Source organism: Sphaerodactylus townsendi, linkage group LG06, assembly GCF_021028975.2.
Source record: "Sphaerodactylus townsendi isolate TG3544 linkage group LG06, MPM_Stown_v2.3, whole genome shotgun sequence".
In the NCBI taxonomy this organism is placed as follows: domain Eukaryota; kingdom Metazoa; phylum Chordata; class Lepidosauria; order Squamata; family Sphaerodactylidae; genus Sphaerodactylus; species Sphaerodactylus townsendi.
Genome location: NC_059430.1, coordinates 39,157,628 through 39,184,593, shown reverse-complemented (window position 1 = coordinate 39,184,593; position 26,966 = coordinate 39,157,628). Strand labels below are relative to the sequence as shown.

The window sequence follows — 26,966 nt, the reverse complement described above, 5'->3', positions numbered from 1 at the left end:
GTCGTCTTGAGAGCCACAAGAGCACCTCCTCCAAAGACCCAGAGTGGCTTGAATCAATAGGCTTGTTTCTTTAGAGGAGCTCTTGGCCATAAAGAGTGAGTTCAGCCCAGGGTCACAGAGGGCATGGGGTCCCTAAGCCTTTTATTCCTCAGTTCTCTCCTTCCACCCAGGGCGGCAAAAGGGCTAGGGCTGGCCCTGGCCATCATCATTATCCCTAGCTAATGGCCCGTGAAATGTCCCCAGTGGGATGATAGGGAAGGGAACGGCCTCTTCTCACTGTCCAGCCCCTCCTCCTCACTCTCTCCCCATCCTTCTCCTGCCCTCAGCTCACCTCTTCTCCTCCTTATATCTTCATCACAATCTCCTCCTCCTGCCCTCCCTGTTACCTCCAGCGCTCTAAGACACAGCTGGGAAAGGAAGAAAGGCACTGCTGCTGCTCTGACAAATTTCCGGGCTGCCTCTTCATACAAAGCCTTCCCCCCCACCCCCAACCTTTCTGCTCAGCCCAGAGCAGTACATTGGGCAAAGATGGACCCTCTTCTTCAGCAGATACCTGCCCAACCGTCCGGTGTGGGTGTGGGTGTGGGTGTGGGTGTGGGTGTGTGGGTGGACCTGCAGGCACAGCATTCACTGCCTAAAGGATTGGCTCCTGCGGAAAATTCCCACTTGCCCTAGAGCTCTTGCGCAAGCAGAGATACATGAAAAAGACTGCAGTAGCTGCTTGTGTTGTCCAGTTTGCTGTATTCTTATTTGGTTTCCTCTTATGCAAAATCTTGTGCGAAGAATTTCAGAGCACAGCTGTGTATAGAGAGGAAAGCGCAAGACATTGTACAAGATCTTGTGCAAGCAGAACTGGGCACTGTCCATTTCCTTTTCCACTTACACATGAATGGATCCAAGCCATGGTCTCCTTTCCCCCAAGCCAATCTCCTATATCAGTCACACTGTAGTGTGAACTGAGCAGAACTAGGCAGATGTATTCATTTAGAATATTTTTATCCTGCTTGTCTCCTATCCTGGGGATTCTAAGTGGCCTACTGAATAAAATTAATGTAAAGGTACAGTTTACACAAGCATATACCCAGTGGTGGGATCCAAAATTTTTTATAACAGGTTCCGAAGGTGGTGGGATTCAAACAGTGGCGCCACCGCACACACACACCTCCAGTCCCTATTGGGCAGGGAGGTTGCTTTAGTAACCCCTTCTCGGCACTCAGAAAAAATTAGTAACCACTTCTAGAGAAGTGGTGAGAACTGGTTGGATCCCACCTCTGCTTATACCCCCACAAGCCATCAATAATACAAACTTCAAGCAGGCAACCAGCCACAAGGATGTCCCAGTTTGTTGGTGGCTTTGCCAGTATGGTATGCAGAGAGCTACAGGCGGCAAGAGAAAAGGAGGGACAAACACTCAGCCAAGTCTTGTATTTCAGCTATCTTGATGTTGGTGAAAAGTCACAGCTGACTTATGGCGACCCTGAAGAGTTTAAGCCAAGAGACATTCGGAGATGGTTTGCCATTGCCTGCCTCTGTGAGGGCTGAGATAGTTCTGAGAGAACCATGATTGGTCTAAGGTCACCTGGCAGGCTTCATGTGGAGGAGTGGTGGAAAGTGCCATCAAGTCACAGCCAATTTATAACAACCCCTTGGTTTTTCAAGGCAACTGTTGTTTTGAGGTGGTTTGCCTTTGCCTGCCTCTGTGTAGCAACCCTGGTATTCCTTGGTGTTATCCCATCCAAAGTTAGTTATTACTAGTTGCCATACTGTAGACACTGCTGAGATGATGATAAGTCCAATGAGAAAAAGGACATCAAATTAAGCTCACCCTCTAGATATACCTTAGGGCCACAGTTCTCAAAATACAAGTCAGTCCTCTCTAAGGAAACACAGAGGGCTAATATCACATTTTATCATAGTGTACTATTGCACAAAGAAGTTATATTAGAAATAATGGAATAAACCAAAAAATCACAGTTAAAAAACCTAGTCACTTAACGCCTGGGGTATGTTTTTGCACTAAGTATCAATGGTTTGGGGGATGAGGAATGGTATAGTATAGTCCAGGGGTGGCCAACCAATGACGCTCCAGATGGCCAATTGGTCATGCTGGCAGGGGCTGATGGGAATTGTAGTCCATGAACATGTGGAGTGCCATAGATTGGCCACCCCTGGATAGTCTGATCTTGTAAGAACTTGGAAGATGCTAGGGCAGTAATCAGAAGGGAGACCTCCAAGGAAGACTCTGCAGAGGAAGGCAATGACAAACCACTTCTGCTTAATCACTTTCCTTGAAAAAAACCATCAGGGGTACTCTACATACACATTAATGGTTTAGTTTGTTAATTAAAATATCCTCCTGTCTGCTGGCTCAAGGTGGATTACAAAATCCAATATCCACTGGCATCACATCAACTGAGCGAGGTGAGCATAAACAGCAATCAAATAAAACAATTATACACAGCAACTGCAACGATGACGTTTTCAGATCTTCCATGATCAAAAATCCTTTGAAACAGCTTTTCCCAACCTCCAAAAATGGGTTAGTGTGAAAACTTTCCTAACTTCTTCAAGGAGGCCATTCCACATGGCTGGAACGATAGCCAAGAACAGCTATGTTTAGACTTGATATAGGAGACAGTCAGGTGAGAGATCCATGAGAATCTAAGTTGGTGTACAGGTTCATTCCAGGAGCAATGGCTCTTCAGATATGTGGGTTTGAGATTCTGGAAGGTTTTTTAAAGGCAATCACCTTGAATAGAACATGGAAGCAAATAGGCACCAATGAAGGTGTCTGAAGATTAGAGTGACAACACTTTCAGGCTTTCAGATATCGTAAGACAGATCCAAAAGTAGACAGAAGTCCCTCACTAATAGCAGCCAGCCCTCTGTATGACTTAGTGTTGTTTGACTCTCCTGGGGCACTGAACAGCAGGCAGTCTTGCCGTGTTCAGAAAAGATAAACAACAACATAATGAGCCAACCCTGTGGGTTCTCCTCCATCACCTGTCCAAAATGACCAGAAACTTATAGGTGCTGCCTGGGCCATTTCTGCCACTCATGCTGTAGATTCATCACCCACAGTTTAGTCCAGCTTACTGTCTGAGTATATAGGACTGGATATTTGCCTCTTTAGAATGTTTCTCTCTGACATTTCCAAAAACTTGTCCAAGGTTTCCAAAGGTTTCCAAAAACAAGTTCCAAAAACTTGTTATAACTTTTGTTGTTGTTTTATTGTACTGTGAACATGTTCAAAAATTCCTGCCTTAGAATCAGAATAGAGCAGTCCAAGAATTTGAAATAATATGAGAATATCTTTGGTTGACAAGAATGCATTCCAAGGGCTGCCATGGACCAAAACACATCTTACTGTGACATGCCTCTGAAGATGCCAGCAATAAACACGGACAAAACGTTATGAGCTAAAACTACCAGGCTACGGCCACATACCTCCCCAACTCACTCACGGAACAGTTCTCGAAGGGTTTTTTTTTTAAAGCAACACTTTAAAAAATTAGGCATCCAGCAAACATTTGGTTGCGTAAACATGCAAGCCATTTGGGAAAATAACAAACAAAACAAAGTCACCCACCAGTTGGACAGCTCACCTGAAGCAAAGGCCAAAAAGGCTGAACATATGCTGCAGGAGGATTACAAGCAGGGAATTGCAGAGCACACAGAAAAACCTGCCTCTGATCCTGTTTGCAGCTATGGCTGTACACAGGCTCTGCTCTTGAAATCAGAGAACGGGGAGACCAAACAAGAATCCTTTAACCCATTGATTTGCTCTTGCAGAGAAGCATCCTGGCAGGATTGGCTGACCATAGGAGACGGTTCCAAGGGCTTGCCTGCTGTTGTGGGTTCTTCCCGCCTCTGCTGTGTAATACCTGATGTGACCTCAGTGCAGAGCCTCTGCAGAGCTAAGAGGATTACAGAACCATTATGTCCAAATGGCAGACTTTGCCTCAAAGTGGCAGGAAAGAGGCCCACGTTATTGCTCTTCTTCAGGCATTGTTAGGAGGAAATGATAAACTAATTTGCATCCACAACCACTCAGGTTTTCACAGGAAATCTGAGAATGGCATTATTAAAACAAATAAGAGGGTTCTAGATCAACTCGAACCTGAACTGTACCTAGATGCTAAACGCAGGCTGTCATACTTTGGTCTCATAATGAGAAGACCAGAGTCGCTGGAAAATATAATAACGCTAGCAAAAGCTGAAAGCAGCAAGAAAGGAGGATGATCCAACATGAGACAGATTGACTATGGAAAAAGGAAGCCATGACCCTCAGTTGGCCAGACCTGAGGAAGGCTGTTAACGATAGGATGCTTTAAAGGACATTGATTCATAGGGTCACCATGAGTCAGAAGCAACCTGATGGCACTTACACACACACACACACACACACACACACTGACTTTCCCCATGTTTAATGTTAAGAGGACAAAAAGGTTGTAAAGAGCAAAATTAGACATGCATGAACATAAGGTCAGACATATTCTTTAAAATGGCAGTTACTGGGCATATTCAGGAAATGGTTGATAAAGGAAACCTGCCAGCACCAGGTTCATGGGAATAAGGTGTGCAGCTTCGATACAGGTCCCGGCAGCACTGAAATCCTCCTGAGGGTCAGTCTGGAAACCATAAGAAGAACCTTGCTGGGTCAGACCAGTGGTCCATCTCGTCCAGCATCCAGTCTCACACAGTGGCCAAACAATTAAACTGGAGGGTCATCAACACAGCATAGAGGCTAAGGCCTTACCTCAATTTTGTCTTTTAGTACTGGTATTGCCTCTGATTATGGAGGTTCATTGCCTCTGATTATGGAGGTTCACAATGGCTAGTGGTCACTGAGGGACCTATCCTCCATGAATTTAAAAGCCATCTATTCTGGTGAGCTAACTACAGGCCAAGGTCTGAGGTGACAAATCCATATAAGGGTGGGGCAAAGCAAGAAAGCAGGATGCAATCAGCTAGAAGAGTTTTCAGGTCAACAGGAAAGCTGCCAGGCAAGGAAAGGGGCGGGGCATCAAGGAGCCAGAAGAAGCCTGGCAGGCAATACTTGAGGAGAGCCCCACAAACAAGCCCAGAGTCTAGCTGTTGTCAATTTCTCAGGCCTGATCCAAGAAAATTAACCGCTAAATAAGGTTAGGAGGAATATGGGCTGCCTGGGTTGGTGATGGAGCCATGTTGAGGTCTGCGAGGACCTTCCTTACTCCACTCCACCCAAGTGGAATCCACGTATGCTCTTGGTTTGAGTTTTGGGTGATCCTGAGAGAACTTTCTGAGCTTCATCTTGGTAATTCAACCAGCTATGCCTAGATACTTTGTGGTGTGGTAGTTTAAAAAATCTCATGCCTTTCCCCCTTCTCTTTGTTTACTATCTTTTCCATGAACATAGCAGGAGGCCCCAGCACGAATAAATGCTACCTCTGCCCCAGTGCCAGCCCAAGAAACAATCCACACCAAGATGGAGGAGCTGGAGGAACAGATTCTCTCCAAGATTTTGGCTCTGGAAAAAGAACGTGCATCCACTGGCCACGTGAATGATCACCAGCAGCAAGAAGTAGACAAGGAGCTGGATGCTCTCCAAAACCGGGTGGCAAACCTGGAACACGGTCAGTTCTAGCAAAGGAGGGAACAGAACCTGAGGGTCCAAATGTCAGTCTGTATTTCTTTTCATGAATTTTTATTTATTTGGGCACTTTCAGATGGAAGAATGTCAACCATACTGAATTGTTCCATATGATCGCATCAATAGTTTGAATCCGCAGATTGATTGCTGTTCTCTTAGAGCCAAACTAGGGTCGTTTCCCCACTTCTAAAATGGAGGTCAATACCTACCGGTTTGGTTTGCTGCGGGACCTTTTGAGCGCGGGCTCATGGTCCCCACCGCAGCTCTGCCCCCTTGGTCCAACGAACGCGGCAGCTGCGCAGCAGCCAGGCAGGACTCCCCACGCTCCGCTGCTGCGTTGTGCTGGGGCGGGAATTTTTTTAATGTTGAAAAGGACGAATCAATGTCTCCACGTTTTGCCGAGGAATCCACATCTATTTGAGTACACACAATATGCGTCTATGCCCATGTGCGCTCAAAATGACGTGCAGACGTGGATTTCTAGCGTTAAAACAAAAAATACAAAAACAGGCTGCGTGCGCATCGCACACACCCTTCCATTTCCTAATTGGACGGGTGGCTCTACATCACCAGCAGCGGCGGGAAACTCAAACCCGGAGTCATCCCCGGGCTTCCCCACTCCCCCACGCTTGGCACAGGGTTTTCAAAAAGGTGCTCGACCATCCAGGAGCAGAAATGATGCGCGCTGAGGGGGAAGGAGAGCGGCAGAATCGGGGTCTCTGTGTTGTCACCACTGAGGTAGTGGGGAATGCAGCAGGCCCCCGGATTACTTGCCGCGAGTAGCGCACAACAAATGGTGAGTGGGGAAACAACCTAGATGTTTACTTTTGTAAAAAAAAGTTGGGTTCAGGTTCTCCAAAAGCCCACACCAACTGCAGGAATGGCTATTAAAAAATCAAGCAGCTTATTTGGTTTCAGAATACTACCCAGAACCTGTGCAGGTGTTTCTCAGCCTGTTGTCCTCTGTACGTGTGACCTGTACATGTTTTCATGGAACATGTAGCTCCCCCCATGCCCAGCAGAGGTCTTTCATATCACCTGCTAGGTGACTCTTTTAATCAAGGACAGGTAGCATTTCTCACAAATACAGATAAGCCAGCAGGTGGGGCTAGCAAACACAATCAAAGCTTTTGATCCCACAACAACCAGAGCTGAGCTGAGACTATTTACAGGAGTTAGTACCAGCAGCTGTAGCACTGGCCTGGAGTCTACAGGTGCTTGCAGCCTGTCTAGTATTCTGTGAAGTCTTGAGGTGAATCTTGGTCCTCTACTGCCTTGTGGCCAGAGGCCCTAGATGGCCAGCCATCTGAGTGGAGTGTCCCTGACCTAGGCTTTTTTGACTTCTCTGCTCCTGGGGACCACTGTGGAGTCCCTGACAATAGGCAGTTGGTTCCTCAGCCCTCTGTCAGCCTGCTTTCCATTCATGGGCCACACCTGGGCTTCTGGCCCAAGAGCCGCAGCTGGCTGCACATCACCTAACAGCCCCTTAGACTCAGAGGGCCCCTTGGGATTTGCCAGGGTTTTGACTTCTGCAGGATAAGTGATCATGTCACACTTACCTTCCAAAGAGGACTCATCAAGGCCAGCCTTGACACCGGTGATACCAGGACTGAACCACAACCTTGTACTTGCAAAGCAGATTTTCTGCCCTTGAGCCATAACCCCTATTCAAACCTCAGGCTTCTGCTGGCCTCCCCAAGAACCGGGATTTATCCTGCTGATGGTCACTGAGCAAGGTTGGGAGCAGGCAGGTTCTAGAGCTGGATCTAGCACAGGGGTAGGGAACCTGCGGCTCTCCAGATGTTCAGGAACTACAATTCCCATCAGCCTCTATCAGCATGGCCAATTGGCCATGCTGGTAGGGGCTGATGGGAATTGTAGTTCCTGAACATCTGGAGAGCCGCAGGTTCCCTACCCCTGATCTAGCAGATGAGGGTCATGATGGCCTTATCCAGTTGATCCAGGAGGCTGCCTTTCCAGGCCTCAGTTTAAGTAGGGTGGTACCTAACTGAACCTTGCTGTATTGCCAACAGGTGCTGGAATTCCTAAGGCAGCTCTGCACATCAGCCAGGATTCTCAGTGTACAAGTGTAACTCTACCCGGTGCTGGCATGTAGCCAGACTGTCATTTGGCCTCCCCTGTGGCACTTTAGTCCAGGCCTTCTACTGCCAGCATTCCTGAGGTTTGGGAGAGGGTCCTAGGGATACTATAGGGCTGGCCCCAAGTCCTGCATGGCAGAGGCCTCCTGACTGTCTCAGGGGCTGCTAGCGATGTCTCCCTCGCAGGCTCTGGCAGGGCAGCCTCTGGGGCTGAAGAGGTGTTCTTTAGCTCTGCAGCAGCAGGCGCTTCCTGGCCCTCTTCAGACACTGACCATGGTTTCTCTCCTAAGGATTCCATGTCAGAATGTGTTGGAAGGGGTCATGACAACCTGCCCCCCAGAGACTGAATTATGTTCTGCGCCACAAAGCGTATGTTGTAATAAACCAGTTATTTACCAGGTTAGCCACCTTTCTTGACCCCAATTTCTCTGTTATGCACACAGAAACAACAACTTTCACCCCTCCAGATGCCTTCAAAGTCACCATCCCTGTACGCAACAATTATATGTATGCCCGGATGAAGAAGAGCTTGCCTGAGCTTTATGCCTTCACCGTCTGCATGTGGCTGAAAGCCAGGGGTCCAGCAGGGGTGGGCACCCCTTTCTCCTACTCAGTACCTAGTCAGTCCAATGAGCTCGTATTGTTGGAGTGGGGCACTAATCCCATGGAGCTGATAATTAATGACAAGGTAAGGAAGGGTGAGATCTTGGCATGGACCCCTTAACCATCTTGGATTCTCTCTTCTGGACGTTTTCCAGCTCTGCAATAGCCTATTGGAGATATCGCAAGCAGAACAGTATTCCAAATGTGGTTGCACCATTGCTCTGTACAAAGCCATTACAATATTGGCTGTTTTACTCTCAGCCCATTACCTAACATTTCCTAGCACGAAGTTTGCCTTTTTCACTGCCGCTGCATGCTGAGTCAACATTTTCCTTGAAATCTCCAGGAGAAGGAAGAAGAAGTAGCTGAGATAGTCTTCTTCAGTGGTGCCCCCGCTGCAGACAGAAGCCTTCTTGTGCTGGTGGCAAGGAAGCATTAGATCCCACACTAGGTTATTTATACATTTCACTATGTGCCCTTCTCATAGAGAGTATACTTTAAAAAGGGAACTGATCTGTAGTGCAGATTCCTACCTATTCTAGAGACATCCAGTCTTTTTGAGCCTGTGAGCCCATTTGGAATTCTAATACAGTATGATGAGCGCAGCAACAAAATGGCCACCACAAAATGGTTGCTGCAGGAGGCGCAGCTAGCCACAGAACGATTGCTGCAGATTAACCTCAGGAACACAGTGCAGATCTTTGTGCTGTGGCAGCTGCTGCCCCCGAAGCAACATTTGAAAAGATTTGCATAGCCAATTAAATCTCCAGTAGTCAATCAGGAGCCTTGCTGGGCAAAAGCCTTACCGCACCCCACCATTTGGCAAATGTCAGAAAAGGTGTTGGCTGGTGCCTGGCAGCCATGGGTACCACAGTGGGGACCCCTGATCTACTGCAACTAGAAAGGACTTTCCAAAGACTCAGTCAGAAGTATTCCCCTGCTCTCTGGCCTGAGATTCTTTGAACAGGAGATGCTACATATTGAACCAAAGACTTCTATATCTGGAACACATCATCTACCACTGAGTTATGCCCCATCCCTGACAATAGCACAGATCTTAACTTTCTCTTGGCAAGGGGATTTGATCCCACAACTCCATAAGCAAAGAACAGGCCTGCTTATTCCAGTAAGTCACAAGTGCTTCCTTTCTCCTCCTTTCAGAATCTCTCTACATATATAATATTCCTGATAGTGCATTACGTGGAAATACATTGTCTCTGTGTCTTCTTCCCACTTCCTTTCACCTTTTGCACTGGCATCCATGGGAAAGAACTGCCTTGTGAGCTTCTGTGTGTGGTGGTGATATTAGCAGCTGCTGTGGTGTGCTGCTGTGGTGGTGGTGATATTAGCAGCGAGCAGAAAGCGTCAACAAGGGATGATTCCAAAACGTGAGTTGTGCTACATGCTGTAAGAGAAAAGTGTTTCCATAACACAATTGTTCTGTTTTGTTGTAAAGGTGACTCAGCTGCCCATGAGTCTGAAGGTGGGGACGTGGCACCACATCTGCATAACCTGGATCACACGGGATGGCATATGGTCGGCATATCAAGATGGAGTAGAGCGTGGGGGCAGTGAAAATCTGGCCTCCTGGCATACTGTCAAACCTCATGGGGTCATTATCCTGGGTCAGGAGCAGGTAGGTCTAACTTCTTGTTCTCATGGAAATAGTGAACCTGGGCACCTTTCAGGGAACCCAGCTGGACCTTGTGGGGCATTTTTCAATCACAATGGAGCAGAATTTCTCCACAGTTATATGGGAATGGGACACTCCCTATTCACATGCTTATCAAGTCACATGTACGATCTTTCAAACAGAAAGCCACACAACAGCTTCTCTCCTGGATCTAACACAGACACATTATATACAGTAATGTGGTTCTCAAAATAGATGATCCCGCATAGAAACTTCCCAAATTCTTGTTGCATTTCAGTGAAAAATCTGGACATGAGGAAAGCAGTGGTAGGGCCAAAAAAATTGTTCATATCACTCTGGACTTTGTGTATATCTTGTGTCTCAAAACTACTTAGACAGGACAGTGACTCAAATCTCTGAGGTTATGGAAACCAATAAAAAGCTGCCGCTAAGAAGCTGCAATAAAGCATGCCAGGGTCATGATGCAGGAATGGTTGCAACTCAGTGGTGAAGGACGTGCTTGGCATACAAAAGGTTTATTCTCTGGTATCTCTGGCGAAAAGATCTGAGGCTGGAAAGGCTTCTCCTTGAGACCTCGCAGCTGATGATACTGGGATGGATGAACCAAATATCTTATTCAGTATACCCTGAAGCATCTTCAGTGTTGGCCATATTTCTGAAAGGAACTACTCCAGTCTTGTATATCTTTGGCACTGTGATGTATTGGCCAGGCATTGGTTGCTCCAGTATTTGATTTGTACAGCAAGTAGAGTCTCGTGTCATGTGACTCCTTGGTTGCTTCTTCTACCGTGTTCAGTTCTGTCCATCTTTGCAACATCTCCCCCTAATTACAGTCTGACATGACCCTCTCCATTTCGTTGGGTCATAAGAAAGAGCCAGCTGGATCAGACCAGAGTCCATCTAGTCCAGCACTCTGCTGCTCGCAGTGGCCCACCAGGTGCCTTTGGGAGCTCACATGCAGGATGTGAAAGCAATGGCCTTCTGCTGCTGCTGCTGCCGCTGCTGCCGCTGCTGCTGCTGCTGCTGCTGCTGCTGAGCACCTGGTCTGCTAAGGCATTTGCAATCTCAGATCAAAGAGGATGAAGATTGGTAGCCATAGATTGACTTCTCCTCCATAAATCTGTCCAAGCCCTTCGCCATACTTTTGTTCATTTGTTAGCTTTTCCTATAGAGTTAACATTACTTTTTATTTTGATGTAAGGAAGACCCACTGCTCCAGAGCTTGGAAACCCAACCGCTATATTTGTTAATTTATTCCAAAGTCGTATTCCACCTATCCACCAGGTTGATCTATCGGATGGTTTGCAAGAAGTAGAGAACAACACCAGGGCTGCTCCTACCACATAGTGGTAGTTATGGAAGGGAACCATAGAGATATAAAACTTAAAGCATTTCCACTTATGAACAACACATTATAGTTCCCAAACTGAGCAAATGCTTTGTATTTAGCAACATAATGTGTTTTGCTGCTTAATCTCAGGAATTTTCTCATTATGATTTGAAACCAGGGAAAAACTCCCATGACTCCCTTCATGTTCCTTCTAGAAAGGATACAGTGGGAAATAAGATAACGGCTGTCTTCCATTACTTTATTTTCTCTCTTGCTTTTCCTCCCCTTCCAATGTTTTTCCATCTGCATCTCATCCTTTTATTCACCCTTTTGCTCTTCATGCCCCATTTTGCTCAATTTCCTTGAAATCTTCTCCTCGTTCCTTCCATTCATCCTTCCCTTCCAATATTATGCCCACAGGATACGCTGGGTGGGCGCTTTGATGCCACTCAGGCCTTTGTCGGTGAAATTGCTCAGTTCAACTTGTGGGATCATGTCTTGACGCCAGCAGAGATCCTGGGTCTGGCCAACTGCACCAGCCACCTGCAAGGGAACGTCATCCAGTGGGATGAAAAACTGGTCGAGGTCCATGGAGGGGCAGTCAAGAAGAGCTTCGAAGTGTGTGAAGAAAGGAAGAAGGCGTGAGAGGTTCTTGCCGCCACCAAAAGAAAAGAGCATAGAAGCTACTGCCACTTCTTTCAGCTTACATCAAGAATGAGGCAGCAAAGGGTTCTCCTGACTATTCAGAAACATCTTGAATTCTGAATTGGTCTGCAGAATGGGTGTATGTGTGTGTGTGTGTGTGTGTGTGTGTGTGTGTGTGTGTGTGTGTGTGTGTGTGTGTGTGTGTGTGTGTGTGTGTGTGTGTTTGTGTGTGTGTGTGTGTGTGTGTGAGAGAGAGAGAGAGAGAGAGAGAGAGAGTGTGCATGTGTGCAAAGGATAAGGGTAACCTTCTGAACTTAATGAAATTGTGACACTGTGTTTTTCATTGTTTCAGTAAAACCTTCTGATTTGTACATCTGAATGGAAAAGGCCCTCCACCAAGAAAGCTGGGGTGATAAGAGGGTGATAGCCATATTTCAACAACTGGCCAGGAGTACTGTAGAGAATGGGAAGTTGTTGGTGGAACTGTTATCGCCAACATTTTGCTTCTTTCACATTTTGTCCGATACCTTTTGACTCTGATTGGGATTTGCTGGAGTTTTAGAACCTATAGGATGGTGGCATTTGCCCAGAAGAAGCCATGGATAGTCTAGGAATACACAAGCCTATATTCTTGTAGTCTTTGCATGCTTCCACCAGGAATGTCCCCCAGAATCCTCCACCTTCTGTACTCCATACCCTCAAGTAGGTAATGAAGCCAAGGGATTCCTTCATTCCACCAGAGCTTACATACTAGATTATCTGTATCACCATGATCTGATCCAGCATTCCATTCCAGATGAGTGTGTGAATTGCCACATGCTCCTGCAGTTCTGTTGATTTTCATTGAGCACATGATTCCAAATTCTTTTTGTCAGTATTTTTAAAGACAGAATTTGTGAGGCTCATTTTTAAAGAAGGGAAGCAGACTATGCTGACATTTCTGCTCAATCATTTTTCCCCCACAGGCCTTCTTCCCTATCACTTGCATGCCTCTAAGGGCTGATACACAAGCACATGTTCCTTATTTGATATCTCATGCTGGTGATGCATTGAACACATGAACTGAGTGTGATGTGATACCAGCATAATATGAAACCCCTCTCTGTTCTGTGATGGGCGCTAAACACGTTTATCAAACACCATTTGATAATTCAACCGTCCAGTGACGGCCATGCATATGTCAGTCAGCCTTGACTTTACAGAAATTCTGAAAGAGATAATGTCATAAGATCCAATTCATTTTCTAGGTACTGCTAGTTTAAAAGAATAGTGGGAAACAATGGCAGGAACTGCAAATAGGTCCTTGACCAGGAAGGTACTCTGCCTTTTGTACATGTTCCAGGTTCCTTCCAAGATGAAATATCATGGGGACATGATAGCTCCTGGGCCTGTACTTGAGGCAGAATGAATCTTAACATGAGTTTCTGTCACAAGACACTAGGCTTTCCAGCTGACAACTAAGCTCATAGCTCTGTGTTACTTCTCCCACCCCAGTTAATCAAACTAGAAGAATGTTAATAGTCCAAATGACACCCTTTGAAGTTTCTCATTTGGACTTTAGCTAAGGTAATTTTCATAAACAGTCTCATGCATGTTTATGGTGCATTAACAAAGTATCAGATTTGGAAGTGAATGCCAGAAGATGTATGTTACTGACCTGTTGCACAATTACCATGAATCCTCTTTCCAAAGCAGCAGATGCTTAGTTTTATTTCCTAAGAACTCTACTGGATCAAACCAAAGATCCATCCAATCCAGCATCCTGTTTCCTGCAAAGACCAGCTGGATGTCCCTGAGACACTCACAAGCGAGGCACAAAGGCAAGAGCCCTTTATTGCTCCTCTCAGTAGTACACATATTTCAAAGGTCTGAAGGTCACAACGTAGTTTGCACATCGTGCACAATGATGCAAACCACGTTTAACGAGTGTAAAGGCTAGGGAAATGGCATATGGCTTGACAATCTAGGTCTAAGGTGATTTTTCTGCCCTTTTACAAGTTCTGTCAGTCTCACTGCAATGCCGGACAGAGGCACTCCTATGAGGGTGTGTGCTGGCAAACTTATTGGCTACTTGAAACAATATGAGGTCCCATCTCCTTGATACTCATGCTCCCACTTATTCAGCAAAGATTTCTCTTACTTGTTAGCAAAGGTAAGGGAACTGTTTAGTCACATATTTCCTTGGTAATGTCTACTTTTAAGTTCCAGGTCACTGAACACAATGCTTGGCTTTATTGTGAGAATGTCACACATTGCACTTTTAGAGGATTTCAACTTGCAGCGCAAGGCCTGAATGTGATCGTGTGAATGTTTATTTTAACATGTTTGCATCATTCAAGTATGCTTAGCAGAGAGCCAGGATTCTTTGCATCTCCGTGTTGAGTATTGTACTTGATGGCAAAACTAAAGTCAGCAGTCTCATCGTGTGTGGATTGGAGAGCAGTCCAGGAAACCTAAACGTATAGCTCAATCCTATTTATTCTGAAGCAGGTCCCTTTAAATTCAATGGAACTTGCTCCCAAGTGAGTTTGCTTGGAACTGCTCGCTCTCTGACCTGTGTGTCAAGTGCCATCAAGTCGCAGCCAACTTATGGCACCCCAGAAAGGAGCTTTCCAGGCAAGTAAGCAGCAGAGGTGGTTTGCCATTGCCGTTCTCTGCAGAGCTTCCATGGATCATCTCCCATCCATGTCCTGACTCTGCTTAGCTTCTGAGCTCTGATGAGATCAAGCTGTGCTGTGCCACCTTGCATCCTGTCCCGTCCTGACAGTTAGGCATATATTAGGAATTTTTCAATTCACTGTGAACCATGCAATGATCCTCCCAGTTTTCTCTCCCAATCTTCAAAAGGAGTTTAGTTCAATTTCCCCCTCAATTCCATCCGCTTTTGTATGGAGTCTCTTCACTATAATTTCTGCTGTAAGGGAAGGTTAAGTCAAACCTGTTGTGTTTTTTACATGTTTGGGCTGAAGATTTCTTTTGTTTTGGGGTTTGGCATAAGGTGAGTCTTGTTGCATTCTGTGCCAGTAACTATACGCCTCCTCTATGGCTCAAAAAACAATGAAGGAGGTTGTTCTATAACTCAGTCTGAACCATCACCTAAAAAACAGATGGGAACATTTTATGGTTTTTCTATACAGGCAGTAATCAAACTTGTTTATCACTCTCCCTCATCCTACAGAACCCTGGAAATACTGTTCCCTGGGAGGAATCACGATCTTTAACTGAATTCTCAGCACCTCCAGCAAACAATTATTATTACCATTGTCATTAGTTTCATGTATAGTCTGCCTTTCTTGCTGGTACTCAAGGTGGATTACAAATATGATAAATATTCAGTCCATCAGAAAGGGAGCTACACTGTATGATAAAAACATTTTAATTTAACAGGAAAGACTTCTAGTGAAACAGAATAATGCTGTGGGCTGAGTAGATTGACTTCTTGACCTATGACAATGACCATGACTGTCAAACCACCACGGAACTCATATAAATTTGTAGCACAGAATATAATTTAAATACTATTCTGCTCCTCTGAGGAACCAAAAATAATCTATTCCAACCACTTGCCACAAAACAGGGTACCACTTCCACATGCTCACCCCTACACCTTCACATATCAGTTTGAAACTGAATGGGTCTGAGGCAGAACTGAATGCAGATCCAAGCATGGAGTCCTTGGGACGGAATCTGTTTTAATGGTTCCTCGAGTGAAGTACAAAGGGTTTTTGTGACTCTGGAATAAGGTGCAGTGTACCAATTGTATAATCAATCACACCTTACTGCTTAAAAGCTGAGCAGAAGGGAGAAAATGGCCATCCTATTTGCTATTCTACCAGCTGACCAGTCATCTAAAGCAAAATACCCAGGAGTCACAGCCCAAACACCTAAAAAAACAAATCTATTAGGAACTGGGCTTTCATGAAATTGCTTGGCAAAGTAGTGAATCTTTCCCCCTCCTAATCATTCTGATTACTGTATTTGTTGGTTGCATCTGTAGTGTCCCAATATACTCCTTATATGGACCATGTGAATGTAAGTTTGCCAGCTAGACCAGGTGTGGGTGGGGGAATGCTCTGTTCAGTTAATAGAGGTTAAATGCGTGGAAATGGGCAGTTGAAGTTTTTCACGGAATGAAGTCAAATAACATCTGATAATTGCCGGTGGATCAAACTGCTATTGAAGGGTTAACTATAAGGACCTAGTTTTTAAAAATGGCAACCCTATGTAAACACAATTCCTTGGATGACTGGGGCAGCTTGTGTGAGCCAGTCCTTAACACAGGAGTGTCCAACTCTGGTGTTTCAGATGTTCATGGACTACAATTCCCATCAGCCCCTGCTGGCATGGCCAATTGGCCACTGTAGTCCATGAACATCTGAAGTGCCAGAGTTGGACACCTCTGTCTTAACAGGTCAAATTCTGTGACTAGACGCTCTGCCTCTGAAGTAACGTAGCTGTGCCCTCCCCCTGCATATTTTAAGGGGACATGGATTCCAGCCTATAGTAGTCATTCTCTGTCATGCTTTTTAAAATATATGTCGCCCCCCACCCCCGATTTCCCCCAGTTCTGGGCAGTTTCATGCCAGTACAAGGGAGGACAAAAGACTTATGGCAGTATCTACAGGTGCTTCTGTAGTCAAGAAAAACAAAAGGAGGGTTGATACCCGACTTGAATCTCTTTGGGATTTGGGAGGCTAGGGAGGTTTGCAAGCCTTTTGAGTGCCTGATATCACAATGGTTTTGAAACCTGTGAATCCACGGATACATATATGCGAGATATTCCCTAGGGGGATTCTGTGATTGCTTGTGTCATATTCTGCTTCTTCCCCCATATGAAACTTCCTATTTGACATGACTGCTGATACAGTACATTTTTCTGTTCTTTCTCTCTCTGAACAAAACAGGGTGAGGGAAGGTAGAGCAAAGAAAGTTACTTCAGCTCACGCTTGTGACAATTTGAGATCTTCCTCTTAGGACTTCTTCACAGCTTGCACTTTTAAGGGGTGCATGTTACTAAAACCATTTGAAGTGGACAGAAGCATTGTTTCACTATGAATTTAACGCAAAAAGACATTGCGGAGAGTTTTGGGCTTAGCCCAACAGTATTGTCCTCTTGCATTTTCAGTATGTGAAATAAACAGGAACCTGCCTCAAAAGGGTCACAGTAGATACACATCATTTTTTAAATATGTACCCTGGACAAGTGTGGTGTGAAACAGCCCCCAAATTGTCCTACTGCCAAATGGACCAAAACCCCTTCTCAGAGGGAAGAAAATATATCAGTGAGTTAGAAGTTTGAAGTAACCATGTTTGTGCTAACACTGTGATCTTAATACACCAAGACTTGGGGGAAGAATACATTCTCTCTGCGTGAGCTGCTTTCTCACCCTCCCTTCTCTCTCCCTCTTCCTTCTTTTGTACAGCTGCTAAACTGGAATTGACATGTGTGCACACATTTGTGTCATATGTATTTTTCTTTTGTATATTTGATTGTTGACAATAAACTTGGTGTTTCTATTTGATTCTCTTTAGGACATTTGGGAAATTATGTAAGAGACACATAAGAGTTCAAGAGATGTCATAAGCTTGGGCAGGAAGCACACCTAGTATGGCCTAGACATACATACAGTATTCATGAATATATATCATTTTGTTCTCCCACAGAAGTTTTCTTTATACCGCTGTGTAGCTCTTGAAAGGGTTTGGGAGAAAGGCTGAGGGAGGATCTACAAAAATGAAATTATAACTGAGAGGGGATTGAGTAACTTGTGAGGTATAGCAATTGCTGGTACAGTGCCTTCTAAGAACACTGTGCACAGTGATTTTATAGACATGGTATCTAAAGGGTACATTCCATTCACTCCTCCATAAGATGAGGGGGATTCAAAGATGAGGGGGATTCAAAGATGAGGGGGATAGTGCGCAGGAAGCTGAAAGGGAAAATCAAGAGAGTCAAAACTGTCCAGGATGCTTGGAGGTTATTTAAAAACACAGTCATAAAAGCATCAAGCTTGAATGTGTATTCCACTAAGGTTAGAAGGAAAGGCAGCGCCTAATCCAAAAGAAAGCCACCATGGTTAACAAGAGAGGTTGAGGAAATTATCAGAAAAAAGAAAATGTCTTTTAGAAAATGGAAGTCCAGTTTGACTGATGAAGAATATGAGAGGGAACACAAATGGTGGCAAAAGCAAAGAAGCTAGAGATTGGCAGCTATAAGGGAGGCAAAAAAGGATTATGAGGAACGCATGGCTGCGAACATCAAAACCAGCAACAAACAGTTCTTCAAGTACATCAAAAGCAGGAAGCCAGCAAGGGAAGCGGTAGGCCCGTTAGATGACAAAGGAACAAAGGGGTGTGCTAAAAGATGGCAGGGAGATTGCAGAGAAGCTGAATGAATTCTTTGCATCTGTCTTCACTCAAGAGGAGGTGGAGGAACATTCCTGCACCTGAACCAAGAAGAAACTTCTTAGGAGGCTGCCCGATTCTGAGGGAACTAGCCATGATAGTGGTAGACAAGGAAGAAGTTCGGGCAGCCATTGATAAACCAAATGCTACCAAATCCCCTGGCCCAAGATTGCATTCACTCCAAGAGTTCTTAAAGAGGCTCAAGCCATGGAAATTGCTTGATCTTCTCACTTTTAATATGCAACAACTTTATCCACTGAAATCCAGGCTTCCATCCCTGAAGACTGGAGAAGATGGCCAATGTCACACCAATCTTTAAGAAAAGGATCTAGGGGACCGAGAAATTACAGGCCAGTCAGTTTGACATCTGTTCCTGGCAAATTAGTAGAAACTATAATTAAAGATAAAATTATTAAACATGTAGAAAAGCAAGACCTGCTGAGAAAGAGTCAGCATGGCTTTTGCAGAGGCAAATCCTGTCTTACAAACTTACTAGAGTTCTTTGAGGGTATAAACAGGCATGTGGATAAGGGGGAAACCAGTGGACATTGTCTACTTGGATTTCCAAAAGGCTTTTGACAAAGTTCCGACCAGAGACTATTGAGAAAACTCAGCAATGAAGGAATAAGAGGGGAAGTCCTCCTATGGATTAAAAACTGGTTGAGAAACAGGAAGCAAAGAGGGTAAATGGGAAATTCTCACAATGGAGAGATGTAAGGAGTGGTGTCCCCCAAGGATCCGCTTTGGGACCAGTGCTCTTAACCTATTCATAAATGACCTGGAAGTAGGGTGGGTAGCGCAGGCCAAGTTTGCAGATGATACCAAATTATATAGTGTGGTGAGAACCAAGAAGGATTTCATAAGAGCTCCAAGCGGACCTTGATAAATTAGGTGAGTGGGCTAAGAATGGCAAATGCAGTTCAATGTAGCAAAATGCAAAGTGATGCACATAGGGGCAAAAAATCCAAACTTCACATACACACGCTTCCTGCCAGGGTCAGTGCTATCAGTCACAGACCAGGAAAGGGATTTGGGCGTCTTAGTTGATAGTTCCATGGGAATGTCAACTCAATGCATGGCAGCTGTGAAAAGGCAAACTCTATGTTGGGGATACTCAGGAAAGGAATTGAGAATAAAACTGCAAAGATTGTCATGCCCTTATATAAACTGCGGTGCGACGCGCTGATTTGGAGTACTGTGTTCAGTTCCCAGTCGCCACACATCTCAAAAAGGATATTGAAGAGATAGAAAAAGTGCAGAGAAGGACAACGAGGATGATTGAGGGACTGGAGCACCTTCCTTATGAGGAGAGGCTGCAGCGTTTGGGACTCTTTAGCTTGGAGAGGAGACGTCTGAGGGGGGATATGATTGAAGTCTATAAAATTATGCATGGGGTAGAAAATGTTGACAGAGAGAAATTTTTCTCTCTTTCTCACAATACTAGAACCAGGGGGCATACATTGAAAATGCTGGGGGGAAGAATTAGAACTAATAAAAGGAAACACTTCTTCACGCAACGTGTGATTGGTGTTTGGAATATGCTGCCACAGGAGGTGGTGATGGCCACTAACCTGGATAGCTTTAAAAGGGGCTTGGACAGATTTATGGAGGAGAAGTCGCTTTATGGCTACCAATCTTGATCCTCTTGATCTGAGATTGCAAATGCCTTAGCAGACCAGGTGATCGGGAGCAACAGCCGCAGAAGGCCATTGCGTTCACATCCTGCATGTGAGCTCCCAAAGGCACCTGGTGGGCCACTGCGAGTAGCAGAAAGCTGGACTAGATGGACTCTGGTCTGATCCAGCTGGCTTGTTCTTATGTTCTTATGTTCTTAAGTGCCATATTGTTTTGCTATGGCTCTGAGACACTTCGATCAGGTGACTAAACTGTAACACAAAAAGACACGGTTCATCGTCCCAAGACTTATTTTACTTGAAGCCGAAAGAGGATAACCCTTGGAAAAAGTTTGGAAGGTACATATTGGAAAAAAGATCTTGGTCATTTCTGAACAGTCAGTCAAGACCACAAGAGACTCATGAGGCTAATCTCATTAGTTGTCACAGACTGTCAGTTTTGTGGCAGGTGTTCAGCTAAGAGCATAGGATTGTAGCTGAAAGCACTATCACAGCAGGTCTAGGAAACACAGAGATGCTAATTAGTGATAATGGACCAAAGATGACTCTGTCTTCGCCGCATTAACTGAGCCTACACTGATAAAGAATTGTATGCAAACATAGCAGTTAGCTGCTAATGTTGATTAGACTTGAGACTGAGCCCCCTGAAGAATCCCGCTGTGGATGTTTTATCTGTAAAAAGAAATAAACCAGAAAGGGCTCCTCTGTGATACTAAAATCTTCCCAGACGCCAGGTTGGGTGCTGCTGAGACAGGACAAAATGCCACTCTCAAAAAAAGTGTCGTTCTAAGGTTGCCAACTCTGGGTTGGGGAATTCCTGGAGATTTGGGGGTGGTGCCTGTGGAGGGCAGAAGATGGGGAGGGATCTCAGCAAGAATATTATCCCTCAGTGTCTACTCTTTAAGCTGCCCTTTCCTCCAGGGCAGGGGTCTATAACCTGCGGCTCTCCAGATGTTCATGGACTACAATTCCCATCAGCCCCTGCCATATATAAAAAAACCAATTGGCCATGCTGGCAGGGGCTGATGGGATTTGCAGTCCATAAACATCTGGAGAGCCACAGGTTGCAGACCCCTGCTCCAGGGAAACCAACCTTTGTGGTCTGGAGGTCAGAATAACTCCAGACCCCACTTGGAAATTGCCAGCCCTTGGCCACACTGAGAAGCTATAGCTACACATCGTTTAACCAAATAAGTCTGCATTTACATTAACACCACACTTACACTGGAGTATAAATTAATAAAGAAGGGAGAGAAATAAAGGGAAGTGGGTAAGAAAACAGCTTGTGGAAGTTGGGGGAAAGAGAACTAGGAGGGACTGTGGCTCAGTGGTAGACGGCATGCGTTGGATCAATAGTTGGCTTATTTAAATTTTACATTCTGCTTTTCTCCAGATCAACAGGACTCACAGCAGAAAGTACTCTAATTTTGTATAAAGCAGTTTCCTATGTTCAAGGGGAAAGACGCAGAGGGGGAATCTCATAAGGATTTGCAGAAGAATAAAACATTATAGGTGAAAACAAGAAATGGCAAAGTGGAGAGACAAAATGGCAGGGAGCAGATTTTTTGCAGGAAAAGAATGCAAGAGAAGGCAACCAGATCTTGTATCACCATGAAGGAACCTAAAATCAGCTTCTGATCTTCTTCAGCAACACTGTTTTTGTGGCCATGTAAATTCTGTGGTTACCTGACATTCTTCACACCAGAGCCTGGTCACTGCCCACTATGTCTTCACTAAGGAGAAGTCATTGTGATGTGTTGAGGTTATGAGTCAGCAAGCAGTAGGAGGCCTTAAGCTAGAAAAATATTTGCAGAGCACTGGGGAATCTGTGATTTGATAAAGATCAGCAGCTGTTTATGACATAAGATCAGACCTGAAAGCTGAATTTTCATCTTTTGAATATCAGCTCTGTGTCATCTACTTTGTCCTCTCCAATGCTTTGTCTGCACCATCCCAAATCCACAGGTTGGTTTATTGTTGATTGCACACAGATACTTAGCACACTGGATCTGCAACCACATCTAAACACTACACACACAATTGGTTGGTTATCCATTGTCTGCATGCCGGTGGACACCTTCGTGCAACAAATTTGCTATGACATCCCTTCTGTATCATCCTGCATAGTGCCAATTCATCCTGCTCTACATAATCAACATAATTTGCGGTCCTTTCTTCAGAGTTCAAAATCTCAAGTTAGAAGCACCCCCCCTCTTGTTCTAAGCCCCACTGAAGTAAGACATGTTCCACTGTATTCAAAGCGAAATCAAATTCCTAGCAAATAAAACTGGTGCATGTTGGGTTCAGTTACTCGAAACTCAAGGATAATCTATTCTGTTTACATATTTTACTTTGCGTTTCCATCCACAGCTGCACATAACTTAAAATACAACACAGGTTTAAAATCAATGCATGGATGAGACATCACACTGTTGACTTGTAGTCCCTCTCCCTACTTCCATATAGAAGAAGAAGAAGAAAAAGAGTTGGATTTATATCCCCCCTTTCTCTCTTGTAAGGAGACTCAAAGGGGCTTACAAACTCCTTTCCCTTCCCCGCCCCCACAACAAACACCGTGTGAGGTGGGTGGAGCTGAGAAAGCTCCAAAGAACTGTGACTAGCCCAAGGTCACCCAGCTGACATGTGTTGGAGTACACAAGCTAATCTAGTTCACGAGATAAACCTCTGCAGCTCAAGTGGCAGAACGGGGAATCAAACCTGGTTCTCCAGATTAGAGTGCACCTGCTGTTAACCACTACACCACGCTGGCTCTCCTGCATTATTGTATATAGGATCTGCACGGTATCCTTTTCTGGGGTTCAGAACTCCAGGACAAGCCCATTGGCATCATATAGATTATTTGTGTCATTTCAGGGGGAAAAATGGACATGTCTCTTACATAATTCACAGGACTGTATGGATGTAATGGGAATGGGATTAGGAAATATACTATGAATAGGATTGCCAACTCAGGGTAGATGCTGGGGATTTAGGGTACAGCCTGAGGAGGGCTGAGTTTGAAAATGGATGGGACTGCCACAGTGCCATTCAATCCACCCCCAATGCTTCCATTTTCTCCAGGTTATGAATTTGTTCTAGGACCAGAGAAATCATATTTAGGTCCTGATTCTGTATATAAAAAAAGACATCACCATTAGGTAGTTGACACCATATGGTCTCAATCCCATGCCCACTCATTGGTTATCATCACTTCTGTTTGTTGAATAACCAAGAAAAACCAAGCATTCAAGTCAGGTATTGTGGGCTTCAAATGCAAAGATCATTGTTTATTTTACATCATAATAAAATTACAGGGGAAAGGGAAGAAGGAATGGCTGAGATCAAAGAGCCATTTTCCCCAGAAGAATAAAGAGTTCCAAATAAAGAATTTAATTAAAATGCTAAAGTCAAAAAAGGAAAGTTATAAATATGACAAATGTGGGAAGTTTTGCTATCACAATGCTGTCTCCATTTCACAGGAAAAAGAACAGATGATGCAGCATGCCTAACAATGGAAAAAATATTGGATGGAATTTCTAAAGCAAGATTATACAATAGAAAGAAAGATGAGATGGTTGGGACTGAAGCTAAAAAGAGGAAATTAAAACAAGCTCCTTGGGAATGCCAAAAGAGTGTGCATATTATCTTGATTTTAAAAGAAGTAGAACATGAAGCAGAGTAATAGGTCAAGGTTCAGAGGTCATGGGAGTCACACACACAATAAAATGTACTTTGACAAATGAAAATTGAGTGTTGATGAAAATGACAGAAAGACAGGCTGTTTGGAAGATGCTGTAAATAAGATGTAGGAGAGAGCTAGAATAATAAGTACCGGTAGCCAAGCATACAGGAAAGACATACCCAATGCATTGTAATTGATTATCATTTCTGAAATTCAGGGCTACACAGTTTACAATACATGATCTTACCCAGGTTGTTGACTTCTCATCCCAGAACCTCAACACTCTCACTTTGGGTCAGAATTCTTGCAATCCTATTTTGGGGAGAGGAGGAAGTGCAACTTCATTCTTCTCTTTCACCTGTTTTCTCTCAACATCTTAATTCAACTTCACCCATTCTTTAAGGGAGTGTAGTGTTCCCCTAACCTGGATAGTCCGGGCTAGCCTGATCTTGTTAGATCTTGAAAGCGGAACAGGGTCTTATTAGTACTTGGATGGGAGACAACCAAGGAAATCCAGGATTGCTGTGTAGAGGCAGGCAATGGCAAACTACCTCTGAATATCTCTTTCCTTGAAAACCCTATGGGGTCAACACGGCTGCAACATAACAGCCCTTTTCACCAATACTGCTGCCCCTCCCACCCCGTTCTTTTATTTTCTCTTTCTATCAGTTCTCTTGCTATGCTTCCTCCAAAACTCCACTCCACTTTTCTAGTAGCCCTGCCAGAGGAGGAAAAGCAGTCAGTTGTTCAATGACATAGATGCAGGAAGAGACACACTGTTACCCAGAGACAGATAGATGGAAATACAGAACCCAAACTATTTTGCACAGCTAATAGTAGCAAGAAAGGGAGAAAGCATTTCTCCACCATTTAGTTCTGCATTCAACTTACTTATACACTTGCTGGAGACTTCATAAACATCCTATGAAGTGCAGTCGTGATACCCAACTTGCAACTGCACTATGCAATTTTTTTTTATGTTTAAGAAAATACCAGATTCAGCCAACAATAAAGTATGCTTTGACAAGAGGAAGACTGATCTTCAAATGCAGTTTTGGTTATGTGGGGAGTGGGGGTCACTTGCTGTCCATCATGGTAATATTATCTGACTTCCATTGACTTCTTAGCACAACTTCTTAAATGTACTAATGTAAGGACCACCATACTTTTCAGTTATTCCTTCACTTAGAAGGGACATTTGACTAACAGCTGCCTTTTCACAAAAACAGAATGACGTCTTTTCTTCTCCATTATTGTACCTACTGCAGAGGCATTCCTCCCATTGGGCAAAGTGGGCAGTTGCCCTGGGAGCAGCCCTGTGGGGGGTGCAGGTTTGTTTGTGGGATTTTTTGTATTTTCAGTGTTTTTTCCATTTTTGGCCTGCAGAGGGCGCAGTTTTAGGCTAGCAGCACCAAAATTCCAGGGATGTTTTTGGAGACTCTCCTGATGCTATCACCCAGGTTTGGTGAGGTTTGGTTCAGGGAGTCCAGAGTTATGGACTCCCAAAGGGGGTGCCCCATACCCCATTGTTTCCAATGGGAGCTAATAGGAGATGAGGCTACACCTTTGAGGGTCGATAACTTTGGACCCCCTGAACCAAACTTCACCAAACCTGGAAGGTATCATCAGGAGAATCTTTTTACTTCATTACTCACCCAGAGTTTTGTGAAGTTTGGTCCAGGGGGTCCAAAGCTATGGGATCTCCTGCAAAGGGTCCCCATCCTCCATTGTTTCCAATAGGAGCTAACAGAAGATGGGGGCTACACCTTTGAGGATCCATAACTTTGGACCCCCCTGAACCAAACGTCACCTAACCTGGGTAGTATGATCAGGAGAGTCTCCTAAAGATACCCTGAAAGTTTGAGTGCTGCTAGCTTTAACAATTGCACCTCTGCCAGCAGGCACCTCCTGGGCAAATTTTACCCAGATTTTCCTTTTAAAATCCTAACGCCTTTGTTCGACATGGGATTTAAAGGGAGAATCTGGAGGTCCCCAGTTTAAACATTGCAAGTGATGCTGTTTCAGGGTGGGGAGAATCAACCCCAAAATAGCATTTCACTTCCAATGTTGTTTTAACTGGGGACCCCAGATTCTCCCTTTAAAGTTGTAGATTTAAAAGGAGTAATCTGGGCTCCCTTAGCTTAAACACTCATTGAAAAATGATGCTGTTTGGGGGGTGGATTCCAGCATCACTTGTTTTAAACTAGGGAGCCTCCAGATCTCTCCTTTGAAACATTGAAAGTGATGGTGTTTCCCCCAATTGGGGGTGCAGAATACAACACCATAAAATGTTTTCATAGCAGTAATAAAACATTTTGAAAGCATTTTAAAAATGTTTCCAAAAATTATTTCTGATGTGTGCCATTGCTTATTGCTGTGCTCAGATTTGTGAGTTGGGGCATGTTCTATAATGTGATGGTGACTTTGAAACAACCTGGTGTAAAAAATCATTGCTTGGTCACAGTGGGGGAGGGTGGCTGCCCATGGGGGGCGCCAAACTCCAGTTTGCCTAGATACGCCACTGGGAGTAGCTACAAAGGGAGGGTGCGCATTGCATTGGGCACGTGCCTGGGGGGGGCATCAAACTCAGGTTTTGCCCAGGGCTCCAGTTTGCCTAGTTACGCCACTGACCTACTGTCATGAGTGTGATCTGAAATCCTATTCGCACCTTTCACCAGTTTAGCTGCTGAATCCACATTGTGGGTGCGCATGTCTGCAAAAATACACCTCAGTCAGATCAGTGATGGGAATGGGCAAAAATGATGTCAAGGCACTCCTGTTCCCTCTCCTACCCATTTCACTTAAGTATTATAGCACAAAGGGGGAAGGGATTTTGAAAACAATTTAACTCTGCCACCTCCACCACCCCCTCCCCCAAAATCCTGGAGACAGATTCACATGGATGCTCCCCTGAAGCCACTACAAAGAATCCCTTTTTAAACCAGATCAAAACAGTTTATTCTTGATCTAACTGAAAATGCCCAGTGAAATCTTGGTTTAGGGCTTCTACGACGAAAAACTGTAAGATAGGGAAAAAATCAAATTATTCATTATCAATATTCTTGATAAGGATAGCGTTGCCGATGTCACATCTGCAAACCTCACTGCGGCTTTTCAGCGTTGTAAATTATACAGCTGCTGGAACTTCTGAGACTACAATTACAACTTTCCTTACCTGCTACCGCTCAGTCAGCGGGCAAGTGACTAGGCACCTAAACTGACAAACACTAACTCCACCTTCCGACAAGGCCGAAGGACCTCTGCACACAATAGACAACA

The 26,966-nt window shown here is 44.6% G+C and overlaps 1 protein-coding gene across 1 annotated transcript in view; it reads left to right on the top strand.

Moving 5' to 3' along the window:
- Window positions 1-17,488, top strand: part of NPTXR (neuronal pentraxin receptor) — a 34,818-nt gene extending 17,330 nt beyond the window's left edge. Inside the window, exons 2-5 of the mRNA XM_048500241.1 lie at window positions 5,402-5,618; window positions 8,178-8,422; window positions 9,794-9,973; window positions 11,742-17,488. Coding sequence (XP_048356198.1) covers window positions 5,402-5,618; window positions 8,178-8,422; window positions 9,794-9,973; window positions 11,742-11,966 — 867 coding nt within the window. The 3' untranslated portion in view covers window positions 11,967-17,488. The remainder of the gene's footprint in view (window positions 1-5,401; window positions 5,619-8,177; window positions 8,423-9,793; window positions 9,974-11,741) is intronic.
- Window positions 17,489-26,966: the final 9,478 nt, after the last annotated feature.